The 13,189-nt window shown below is 37.7% G+C and overlaps 1 protein-coding gene across 1 annotated transcript in view; it reads left to right on the forward strand.

Annotated features, from left to right (window-relative positions):
• The first annotated feature begins 6,792 nt into the window (after window positions 1-6,792).
• Window positions 6,793-13,189, forward strand: part of LOC149138575 (uncharacterized) — a 33,951-nt gene continuing 27,554 nt past the window's right edge. The window contains exons 1-3 of the mRNA XM_089450380.1: window positions 6,793-6,999; window positions 7,169-9,618; window positions 10,096-11,210. Of these exons, the coding sequence (XP_089306506.1) occupies window positions 7,828-9,618; window positions 10,096-11,210 (2,906 nt within the window). The 5' untranslated portion in view covers window positions 6,793-6,999; window positions 7,169-7,827. The remainder of the gene's footprint in view (window positions 7,000-7,168; window positions 9,619-10,095; window positions 11,211-13,189) is intronic.

Raw genomic sequence — 13,189 nt, forward strand, 5'->3', positions numbered from 1 at the left:
CCCATCAACTTTACCTAAATGGCCTTCAACCTTGCATTCTCATTAAGTTGGATATTTTCCATTGGAGTCTTAGTGTTGTCAGTGAGGCACTGAAATGCTCTGTGTGGTACTATAGAACTGCTTACATGCTCGACATGGTGTGTGGTAGTGATCCGTAAACTACCATGGGTATTCCACTAGACAGTTCATCACAACAGATCTAACAATATTATATTAAAACTCTGAAAATTCACACTATTACAGTTTATTAAACTTTAAGATCTGTGGATTTAACTGTAATTAGTGCATGCATGCGAATGGAAATAATACAACAAAGTAGAGAATGACAAAATAAGCACACACGCACACAAGAAATAATATATGCTCTCTGGGAAACCCTTTTGAGAGAAAACCCAGCTGGAAGGTGAGGTCGCTTTGCTATCTTTCTCTGTCTGGAAATATGACTGCAGGTACAAAGAAGTAATTCCTGTGGCCTGTGGGATGCTACAATGCACATATCATCTCTGTGTGCTATACCTCCTATCTCTCTTGGATATCTTTGCTAAGCTACGGAACAAAACTCTCTTGAAAGAATGGAATGCCTCTTCCTCCTAGTGGCCTAGTTATAATACAACCCGATAGCCTACTAGTGGTTAAGTTTGACAGCATCAACTCTTAACTAGAGTTACAAAATAGACTCTACTAGAGTCTTTTACATCAAAAACACGTGGCTAGCCCTTTTTCCATGAATAATGGGGCTTGATGCGACATCCTCCCGAACTATAGGTGTGAAAACCGGAAGATCAACTTCTGAGTGGCATAAGTTTTGCATACGGACTCTGATTGACGCACTTCTTGTGCTGTTGGAAAGGTCTCTATGTGTAGAATAACATGAAAAGCTATGCGCTTAAGCGCGAAAGTTTACCCCCCAAAAAACATCATTTGATGCCTCAAAACGCTCTCGAAAGGTTTCAGACCTTGTTTTGCCAAACAGGATCTCGCCGGTAAAAATGGTCCCGTGAGCTAATTCCTCCACTTTTTCCACTCCAAATGCATCGAGATGGATGACAAACAATATAATGATCCAATTCGGATAAGGAAATAGACACAAGAGTGCCTACGTCGCCATACGTGGAATTCCCTACCTAAGGACAGGGAAGACCCACAAGCTGAGGACACATTGAAGAATCTATCACACAAGCTCAAGAGGGGTAACTTTGATGCAGACTTGGAAGTCTACCGAACTACTAAAATAGAGCCATGGTCGAGGAGATTGGATCAAGGAGGCCTGTTCAGTGGCAGAGCTTGTCTCTGGGGAGATTAAATAGATCCTCGTCTGAAACATTGCATGAGGCAGAGCCGAAGTCCCTTGACCAAGTCATGGCGGAAATGATAGGGAAGGATTCATTGTGGCACAAAGGAGCAAAGCCTTGAATTTGTAGGAAGGAACGAATATCCTTATCCCTTAGATGGTCAAAACCCTAAACTAGAAAAGCTTCCTATTGGCGGGGCCAAATTTCCCCTTTACACAATTGGTCATGAGCGTGATGATATGGCTGGAAAGTTTGGAAGCCTCGAATCTCGTAAGTTGTTTCAATTGAGCATCGGGGAGTCAAATTTAAATATCAGCGGGGTTGGGACTATCAAAAGATAGAAATGGGAATTTCCCTGTTACTTGGAACTGTTAAGTCGGAAGGTTGGAAGTCTAAGAAGGACCATATCCCGTAAGTTGTTGCAATTAAGCATTGTGGAGTCAAATTTAAATAGTGTCGGGGTCAGGGACTGTCAAAAGACAGTGACAAGAACTTATTTTCGTTACCTGGATCCATTAGTTGGGAGGAGGGGACAGAAGTGGTTAGCTCGAAAGCCCATAAGCCTATCTAAAAGGGTTATGGGATTTCCTTGAGCAAGAACAAAGCCCATAGGGTCGGAAACCCAACAACCATTTGTTAATTGAAATTCTTAAAGGTTGTGGGTCCCAAGGATCGTTAGTTGATGAAGCACGGGTTAACAGAGAAATTCTCTGCTACCCAAGACTGTTAGCCCATAGGTTATTTTAATAAAGCACCGAGGTTGTGGGGCTCGTATGGGAGTGAGCAAATTGGCGGGATAATGGTGTAAAGGTTACGTGGCCATTCTGGAATCTCGTAACTATTTTTGAATTGAGTTTTTTTTTAAGTGCTAGGTGTTTCGAGGTAGCGGGATGACGTCGGAAGGTTGTGGATATGGGCCCACTCAAATGCGGCATGTTATTGGTTAGAGGGTTGGTCCACCACCACATAGGTCTGGGAACTTTAGTCGAAAGGTCGGAACCCTTTAAGGGATTTTTAATTGAAATTTTATAAGCGTTCCGGGGACCTAGGGTCGCAGGATTGGATGGAGGGGGCCCATAATAGTTTGCGACTATATCCATTCGTAATTTCTCACTGTAATTCTGAGGTTTCAACTAGGATTTGACCTCGTTGGTTTGGATGAAGCGCTCAGTTAAAGGCAACTGAATTTTTTTCTTACTTTACTCCATTCATCTAATGAGAAAGGAAGGGTTGGGTGTGTTATAGTTGGCAACAAATGTTAATTGTTTGCATATATTTGGTGTTCCAAGTTCTTGTAGTCCCTGTATCTAAGATCTAATGACCCACTTGCTTAAGTGCGTCTTCATTTGATATAAAACTTCTCTCCATTCTAACTTCTCATTTGCTTACTCAAATTTTCGCTAGATTGAGGGTAGACTGCCACAGTGGCAGACTTTGGATTAATTCTATGTTGTTGTTGATTGAGTTAAACATATTTTTATTTTTTAATTGGATTATTTGTTTATATATATATATATATATATATATATATATATTTATTTTTCAATATATTCAATAAAACTATTTTAATTTATTTGGTCAAGTAGGTAGGACCTATGTCATAGGGTTTGCTGAAATTGAACCATGAGATTCAAAATTTGGTGAACTCTAGGAAATCTATAGAAATTCATTCAAGTTTGTTAGGTTCGAGGGCCAAGCAATGCAAAAAAACCTTGGGCGAGCAGGTTACGGGGCATAAAAATTCTTATGTTCGAAGCCAAGCGACAACTGCGAGCAATGCATAAAAAGTTGATGGTCCACTTGAATCATATGCTCTTGAAACTGGGCAACTCGAACCATACGTTAAGCTCTTGAAATCAGGCTACACACATAAAAATTCTTATGTTTGAGGCCAAGCAATAGTTGCCATAGAAAAAAAACCCCAAGTGAGCAAGTTACAGGAAATAAAATAGTTCATTTGGTTCGAGGCCAATTGGCACAAACATGTGAGAAAATTACTGGTTGCAAATAAAATGGCACAAAGTTGTATTTCTAGGCTAAAATTGCACACAAATTGTCTAGTTGAGTTATAGGTCTAATTGTGAATCTACAAATTGCACCCGAGTTGGGGATCTGGGTTAAATTTGATAAGTTATGGTTAAAATCTCAAACTCTTCTAATGGAATCGAGGAGGATGAATGACACTATTTATTTTATCCATTCTCGAGAGAAAAATATGTTTTATGAGAGACTTTTCCGCGTAAATCACATGATATTTCATTTATCGATGTGTTTCGAACCAACCAGTGTGGTTCATCGTCAGGACAAGTTGAAGAATCAGATCCAGCATTGCATGTTAAATAGTCCCAGCAGAACCTCCAACGGCTATAATCCTAGACCAGGCAACGGCTATATTGACTAACGGCTATATATGACTGGGGGACAGTTAGACGGACCAGGGGTATAAAAATAAGTTAATTTCATAGCTAGTTAGTTATATTATTATTAAACTAAAAGTCAAAGGGACAAATAATTATCCTAGGGGTTTTATATATATATATATATAATTTTAAAAGATTATTAAGTAGATAGTTAGTTATAAACAGTATTAACTAATTAATAAATATAAATATTAGAATAAGTCAAGTGTTAGAAAAAATAAGATTTTAAATATTCATATTTAATTAATTGTCACATTAACCTAGAGGTATTTAACTAATTTAATTGTTTATATGAATTTACCTAAAGGTCTTTACTATTTTATGAAATTTTTATTTATAAATATATATATATATATATATATATAATTTATTTATTTACTTTTTTTTTTATCATTCATATATATATATATATAAATTTATTAAGATAATAGTTAGTATAAACAAAAATAAAATGATAGACTAAGTCAAAAGTTGGAAAGAAAATAGTATAATTAATCGTTTATCTTAATTGTTAGAATTAACATATGATTAAATTGAAAAAAAAAAGAAGGACACGAACAAGCCAAAAAAAGAGGGAGGGAAGGAAGGGAAGAAAACGACTAGGAAGAGAGTGCTGGGACCCAGCAACTACTAATCTTCCAGCCATCTTCTCTATTAAGATTGCTCGGCCTTTTTTCAATCTCAAGGGCTTCCCTAAATTTCCGATGATGGAATTGGGAAACTCTAGCAATCACGCTAGCCTCCTCAATACACACATGATGCTTGGTTCTTTCTGCATGTTCAGCTAAAGCGAAAGATTTGGTTCTCTTGTGATTAAGGTCAGCTGCATGCTCACTAATTTTTTGATTAGTGTAAGGATATGAAAGGGGTATATATTATCCCTTGTTCCTGTGGGACCCCCTATATTGGTGAGACTGGTCGCTCCATTAATCAAAGGATTAGTGAACATGCAACTGACCTTAAACACAGGAGAACCAAATCTTCCGCTTTAGCTGAACATGCAGAAAGAACCAAGCATCATGTGTGTATTGAGGAGGCTAGTGTGATTGCTAGAGTTTCCCAATTCCATCGTCAGAAATTTAGGGAAGCCCTTGAGATTGAAAAAAGGCTGAGCAATCTCAATAGAGAAGATGGCTGGAAGATTAGTAGTTGCTGGGTCCCAGCACTCTCTTCCGGTCCCAACACTCTCTTCCTAGTCGTTTTCTTCCCTTCCTCCCCTCCCTCGTTTTTTTGGCTTGTTCGTGTCCTTTTTTTTTCTTTTCAATTTAATCATATGTTAATTCTAACAATTAAGATAAACGATTAATTATACTATTTTCTTTCCAACTCTTGACTTAGTCTATCATTTTAATTTTGTTTATACTAACTATTATCTTAATAATTTTATATATGTATGTATGAATGATAAAAAATAAGTAAATAAATAAATAAATAAATTATATTTATATATATATATATATAAATAAAAATTTCATAAAATAGTAAAGGCCTTTAGGTAAATTCATATAAACAATTAAATTAGTTAAATACTTCTAGGTTAATGTGACAATTAATTAAATATGAATATTTAAAATCTTATTTTTTCTAACACTTGACTTATTCTAATATTTATATTATATATTTTTATTAATTAGTTAATACTTTTTATAACTAACTATCTACTTAATAATCTTTTAAAATTAATTTATTATTTATATATATATTTAAAACCCCTAGGATAATTATTTGTCCCTTTGACTTTTAGTTTAATAATAATATAACTAACTAGCTATGAAATTAACTTATTTTTATACCCCTGGTCCGTCTAACTGTCCCCTGTCATATATAGCCGTTGCGTGGTCTAGGATTATAACCGTTGGAGGTTCTGCTGGGACTATTTAACATGCAATGCTGGATCTGATTCTTCAACTTGTCTTGACGATGAACCACACTGGTTGGTTCGAAACGCGTCGACAAATGAAATATCATGTGATTTCGCCGAAAAGTCTCTCATAAATTTGATATGGATCACAGAAGCCTCAATTCAACAAGAAAATATGTTATAAATTAATACTTTTAGTATATTATATAATATAAATTAATATAATTTATATTTATAAAAAACTTATATATATAAAATTCCACGAACTTAATGGTGAATTTTATCCAAATTTCATAAACAAATTTGAATTTGGATCGAACTTTATCGTTATCAAACTTGAATTTGAACTAGAACCATGTGACATTGGGCAGGACTACCCACTACTCGAACTCGAATCATGTGACATTGGGTAGGACTACCCATTATTTTGAACCGAGTTGTCTTTAGTGCGACTTTTTAGAAGCTTTTCCGATGGATTTTTCCGGCCTAATTTCTCTAAAATCCGATAGGAATTTATTGAAATCACAAGTTTGATGGGTAACCCTTGCACAATCAAAGTGCCCTAGGGGTTTTACAAGGTGTTACATACATATATACAATCAAAAAACCAGTTCAAATAACAGAAATTAAGATTTCACCTCAAGTTTTCCGCCAGATTCCAGCACCAAAAAGTCCAAAAAGTCGCACTAAAAACAACTCCATTTTGAACCAATAACCATAACATGAAGCGATGCCTTAATAATACAACCAATCATAGTTTATTCAAAACCTCAAACTTTTAAAATTTAAAAACATAAAATTAGAATTTGATTATTTATAAATACACAAGTCACAAAATCATTTAATATAATCTTTCTAGATACAGCCATTTGATTTGACCACTACCTCAATCCTAGTCTATAACTTTGAATTGGACACAAACCCTTATCTTTCCACCATTAAATTTAATATTTTTGGAAAAACAATTTTATTTTAAAATGAAATTAAATAAATTAAACAACTTAATACAAATTTTTTTTATTGATCTTTATATTTGTTGGCCTTTCCAATTCTGGTTATATTTACTCTTTTTTAAAGATTTTTTTAAATTAATAAATTAAAAAACTTACTTTGAAATATTTGACGGATTCCAACACTGTTCGTGAAAATATTTCTTAACACGTGAGACACTCCCCTGGTCAATTGACTTTGTCATGATGTTTCATGTGAGTTTCGTCAAAAGAAGGGCTTTGGTCACATGGGAGAGAAATGAAGAGAATTTTGACCAATTTATTGCTAATTGGGCCAAGCGTACAGTTTCTTCGTCACTTGTGGTGGATTTCGATATTTCATCCATTTATCTCGTTCGTCATCTCTTCTGTTCGAAAGCATGATTATTGCAGGTGGTTTTGCATGATGGAGGTATTCTCGATATTCTGCTGTTCAGGTAGGCCATGACTGTAATATTTATTTATCTCACAAGTCATCTCCTTTGTTCCAAAGCATGATTTTTGCAGGCGGTTTGGCATGAAAGAGGTATTCTCAATATTCTGCTGTTCAGGTAGGCCGTGATTGTAATTTTGTATGTTGAGTCGCTGTAATTCAATGTGTTTCAGGCTTCGAGACTGGCAAATTCAGGTCTTGTAGTGGCTTCAGTTCTGTGAATACTGCAGACCTGGTATCAGATTAAATGGGGTGGAAATCAGGGTTTCAAGTGATTTCAAGGACAAGGAAACTAGGGTTTCAAGTGTACTTAAGGATGGGAAACTGGGTTTTGATGTAATTACCATATGTACGAAATCTGGTTGAGTGGCTGCTAAAAGAACTGCGGAAACTAAGGATTGCTGTTGGGACGGGATTTATGGATTGTGCAGAGGTTTAAATGTGAATTCGTCGTTGGGAAAACGGGTTTTGGGAAAAAAAAAGTTTTGGAGCTGGAAAGCAGGGATTTAACTTAAGTGAGGGAACGGGAAACTAGGGTTTGATATAATTGCCGCGGCTCGGTTGCATACTTGGAGTTTGGAATGGGGATTCCTTGTATAATGTCGGCTAAAGAATTGGGAAACCTGGAATCGGTATTGGCACAGGGTTTGTGATTATTGCAGACGGTTAATGGTGGGATACTGGTTGTTAAACTCGGTTTTGGGAAAAAAAGGTTTTGAATTTCGATTAAAGAGAAATTGATATACTGGCGTGCAGTTGTGAGCAGAGTTCATAAATTTGTGGTGCGCTGGAAGATTTTCAACTTGCTCCTGACCGCTTGGTGTACGAGAAAATGTGTATACTCTGTGTAGCATCGCGGTGGTCCCGGCGAATTTTAACGATGATGCCCTGGCTGGTAATTCCATTGATTATATTCTGGGCATTGTCACAGATGTTGCCGCCGGGATTCAGGTTTGAGGTAACCTCCCCAAGGCTGGCATGCGTTTTCGTGCTCTTGATTACTCTTGGATGGTATGAAGTCTTAATGCCACGGCTTTCTGCGTGGAGGGAACAGAGGCGTGATCTTTTGAGAGAGAGGAGAAGAATTGCAGCATTAGAGGCAGCGAAATGGCGGAAAGAGGCCACGCGCAGGTGCAGGAACTGTTTGACGGCATACAAAGATCAGAATCCTGCAGGTGGTAGATTTATGTGTACATATTGTGGTCATGTTTCTCGAAGGCCTGTGTTGGATATATCCAATGTTGCAATTCACGGAAATTCTGATGGAATTGCTGCAAGTGGTGCTCCCTTACCTGCCAGTATTGCACAGAGTGGAATTGGTGATTTAGGTGGAAAAAACCTGAGGCTATGGAATGGAAAAGAGTTGTCAGATAGAGCCAGTTGGACTGGAGGGAAGTCATGGATGGGTGGTCAGCTTTGGGCAAGTGGTTCTAGACTGGGCGGATCTTGGTTAGGATTAGCAAGTTATTGGGGGCACAATGTTGTGTCATATAAAGGGATCTTTGGTGGAGGAGAACAGTTTTCAGTGGATCAGTCTGACTCCAGTGCTGAAAATTTTTTGTTAAGAGTTTTAGGTTTTTCCGTATTTTGTACCAGGTGGGTTTGGAAAAAGTTATTCAATGGTGCATCTTCAGCTGAAGATGGAGCACTAAATGCTAGCCTGAAGGCAGGCTCAAAGAAGGCTGAAGATGGCTTCAACTCACAAGGCAACAAGGGAGAAAAAGCCAGGAGGAAGGCTGAGGAAAAGAGGCAAGCTAGATTGGAGAAGGAAATGCTGGAGGAAGAGGAGAGAAAACAAAGAGAAGAGGTTGCCCGATTGGTGGAGGAAAGGAGGAGGTTAAGGGACGAGAAACTGGAGGCTGAAAAAGTAAACGAAAGAGAGGTAGCTCCTGAATTGGAGCGGGATAATAGGAGAGAGAGGGAAGCAGAAAGGAGGCGACAGGAGAAGGTAAAAGAGAGGGAGAAGAGTTCTGGTAAGGATAAATCTTACCCTGATGGCGAGGAGGCAAAGAAGAAAAATTGTAAAGAAAATGAAAGGAAGTCTGAATTCGATAAGAAGGGCGAAACAGAAAGAAGAGATGTGCCAAAAAATCCATCTCAGCATTCAATAGAAAATTGTAAGATTATAGAGACCATCCCAGCGCATGGAGAAGCAGGTTTTAAAAGCAATGACCATGGCATGAAGGGAGGAATAAATAGTGCGGCGAAGATCAGTGACTCCCAATCTTTGGACAATACGAAAGGTTCATTTATTTATCCTTCTAAAAGTTCTGGACTACACACTAGTAAAGCGACTTCATTCTGGGGAAAGAGCCTCCAAACAGCCTCAAGTTTGGGGATGAAATCTGGCAAGCCAGTTAATTCTGGTGAATCTCCTCAGATGTCTATTCCTCATGGGTCACAAAGTCTACATTCCAAACAGAGCACCAATTCCCCGTGGAACAGAATGGCATGGGCAAAAGTTTGGGGTAAAGGCAGTGGCACTACTCCCAAGGATGTGTCCAAACCACAAGTTGTTGCTGCCACTAACATGGGGAACATGCATGGTGGCAGTGTAGAAGTGGGGAAACCTGGCATGAATGGCATGGGCAAGAACACAGGAACTACATTTCCACAACCACCTGTAAGTTGTTCGATAACTCTACAATCTTGTATTTTCTATAGCATGTATATGTCATGCATACAAAAAGAGCAATATGCTTAAGTTAACAATCAGCTAAATGTTATAAATAGCAAGGTAACGATTCAATCACTAGGGGGACACTTCAAGAAAACTAAAAGTTTCTTACTCCCTTTGTTTTCATCAGATAAAAGTTGAGATTTAACAATGACAAATAAATGAAAGAACTAAGGAGAACCCACATAAATTGTGTTTTTTGGAGTCTTTAACGCACCAAATGAAGCTGAAGTCTGTGGTGAACTAAATGAGAAACAATTGTTGCATTACTAATTTACTTTCTAAAGATGCGTCCTATTGTTTCCCAGGGATTTTGTTACCAACATATATACTTGCATATCTGCAATTTCTGGATGATTTAATATGATATGCTGTTATTTGCACTTTATAGAAAAGATTTATTTAGAGTTTTTTTTTTTGTAGGTTATAGTTGATCCGCAAATTACATCAAAGGCAACGAATCAAACTAAATCATGGCAACAATTGTTTTCAAGCACGTCAGGTTCTTCCTCTGCACCATCTTCCTCAGATACTGGAATTCAACTGGGTTGTCAACATCCAGCTGAAACAGGAACAAGGCCTGCTGCATCGGAAGCACATTTGTTGGGATCTTCTCCCAACAGTATTTGTTTTGGATCATCTGCACCGGTAACACTTGATACAGCCTCTGCACCATCAGTATTTAGCAACTCAGTGGTGGTTTCAGTTTCTGCTGCTGAATCCATAAATTCACCTGGTACTTATCCACTTCCAGATAGTCTGCCTCTTGTCAACTCAGTTACAGGAAAAACTGATACTTTTGAAGACCCGTCATATGTACCAGATCCAGTCTCCTTGCTAGGACCTATTACAGAATCTCTTGACACTTTTCCTTTGGACCTTGGAACTGGGTTGTGTTCTGACACAGTAAGATCTGGTATTTCATCAGCTGCCTATGGCCCTATTTCTGCCCCAATCAGTAAACCTGCGTCTACCGAGTGTCCTTTGTCGGAACTCTTGCCTTCAGCAATTGTTGATGAAGTGCACTGTGCAGGAGACCAACATCCTTCGTTCAAACAACTGTGGGATTGGCCATCACTTTCACTGGATGGTCCAAATCGTGCATCTGAACAAGGACAGTGGCAGATGTGGGACACACCACAGGTGGGGCAGTGTGAGATTGGTGTTCTAGGGGAGCCATCTAATTGGATTATATCTAATGGAAATGGCTTTTCAGATCAGTACAATGATCAGTACAAAGACCTTATAAGGCCTTTTCCCCCAAGGACTGGGCGACCACTATTTAAGTCAGAAGAGCATCTTCCATGTGTTTTTTCTCAACAAACAACCCATATAATTCCAAACCAAAGTGTGGCTTCAGTATCAACTGGTAATAGCTTGTGGCTGAACCAACCAGCATTTGAACCTGTTGCAGCAAGCTGGGATGAATCTTGCCATCATCAGTCACATCCTAGTTTTGCAAATGGTTCTACGGAAGAGCCAGAGACAGTGGCATATGCTTCTAATAGTACACAATCTCCAACAACGTATTGGTTCAAGTAAGTGATCATTTACCTCTATACAACAATCATTTTTGTTTCTTGGTGATTATCTCTGGGATTGCCTGCTCAGAGTGAATTAATTGTTTTAAAGCTGCTTAAAGGAGGACTTGCAACAATTATATATATGAACACTATTTTTTGACCATACATATTTAAGTTACTTTACAAATGACTTGATTTCAACTCTACAGTTTCACTGTAAATAATGGAATGCTTGTTAATTGCTACAAATTGATACAATTGTAATTTATGAATAACCCTAATTACTTGTTGATGGCAAAGTCTTAGAAGTGCCTTATTTTATTGCATAGTGTTCTAATGACGTGTGCTTCGTGTGTTGTGCAATAATGTTTTAGACACTGTATAATTAATGTTAGCCATTTGAGGAGCTAGGTAACTTGACTATCTAGCACATAAATAAAATGTATTGAGACAAGATGTACTGTGGTTTTCATCTTAATAAAAACTTTGTTATAATTCTCAATATCTCTCATATATCTTTATTTGTGTGCATCCTTTGTAATTCTATATGGTATTAGAGGAATATTGATCGAAAGCAGGCTTGCGACTAGAGGTGAAGTTCAGTATTAAACGAATGTTTGTTTATTGGATCACATGTGCATGAAAATGACCAAATTATATTGAAAGGTCAGATATATTAAAGTTAAAACTTTAACTTTTACAATTTTTTTTTCCAAGGGAAACCTTGCAGGGAAACCCAAGGGATGCTTCACGACTTTCATTGATGGCATTCCTAATAAACCTGTCAATGTGGATTTGGTGTGCCTAACTCAGGGGTATTTGAATTGTGAACTTGCTGACATGGAAGTAGCCAAATGTTCAGCAACATTGGTGATCATTGATTGAGATAACCCCATGGGCCTAATTTTTATTGAGTTGAAAAAGCGGGCTGGATGATTTAGATGTTTACAAAGGCTGACATTATGCATTAAGAACATTTGTTTCTGATTGATAACAATATATGCAATTTCATGGACTACTACTACCTTAAAAGAACAAATGTCAAAAACCAACTCACAAATTTGCCATAATGTAGTAGATAATAGTATTTTTTAATCATATTTTTTTGTTTTATTTTGTCAAGAAATGTGTTATAGAATCTCTTAGGATAAGCTGCCATGCTATTTCCGTGGTCTGGCTGGAAGACCATAAGTGCCGGTGGATTCATTATTGAATGTTTGACTGTTGGGCACATATTGATTTCCATCATACGGATAGGGCCCTACCCCTACCAGTGAGATCACTTCACTGTGTACGGGTCTTTGTGCGCCAGTGAGGTCTTTTCACATGCTGATATAACATTATAGATAAGTAAGGTGGGCAAGATGGGTTGTTTAACTGAAAATTAATATTTGGGCAGATCATTGTATTGACGAAGCAACTGGGTTCCCAAAGGCATCGCATATCTTTTTCTCTATCCGTGGCTGAACCCCAATACGTCCTTGTGTGAATTGTTTTGGAGTCGAATCGTAGTTGAACTATGGCCTATGCGTAATATACCACCGTTGGGGCAAGTCGCATATGTGGAGTCGATCATTGATCATATAGAGCAGTGCAAATTTTTTGGGAGCATTCGTGGAAGCAAACGAAGTATTGTTATTTATCTGCCACTCTCGTCCCCACTCGTTGCCACAAATTCGAATATGGAGATAAATTACGTAACTAAGGAATGCAAAGTCTAATTGATAGACACTCAAATCGTTGACTTGGTCAGGGGCGGATAATTAAGCACGGGCTTGAGTATATTTGCTCGTGTCGTGTTTATCAATGTGCATAGAAGTTGGTTTTCTCTGTGGAGCTGTTGAGTCAGCTAAGGCTTATTTGAAGTTACATAGTCAGAATATGTTTACTCATGTGTTGCATAGAAGTCGGGTTTTCTGTGGAATTGTCAAGTCAGCTAGGGTTTATCTATTGCATTGATTGTATGTGAATCAAAGTCCGTTGGATTTTGTCCA

Source organism: Pinus tabuliformis, chromosome X (assembly GCF_031772625.1).
Source record: "Pinus tabuliformis cultivar Carrire ecotype Pingquan chromosome X, CPIR1, whole genome shotgun sequence".
NCBI classification, from domain to species: Eukaryota; Viridiplantae; Streptophyta; class Pinopsida; order Pinales; family Pinaceae; genus Pinus; species Pinus tabuliformis.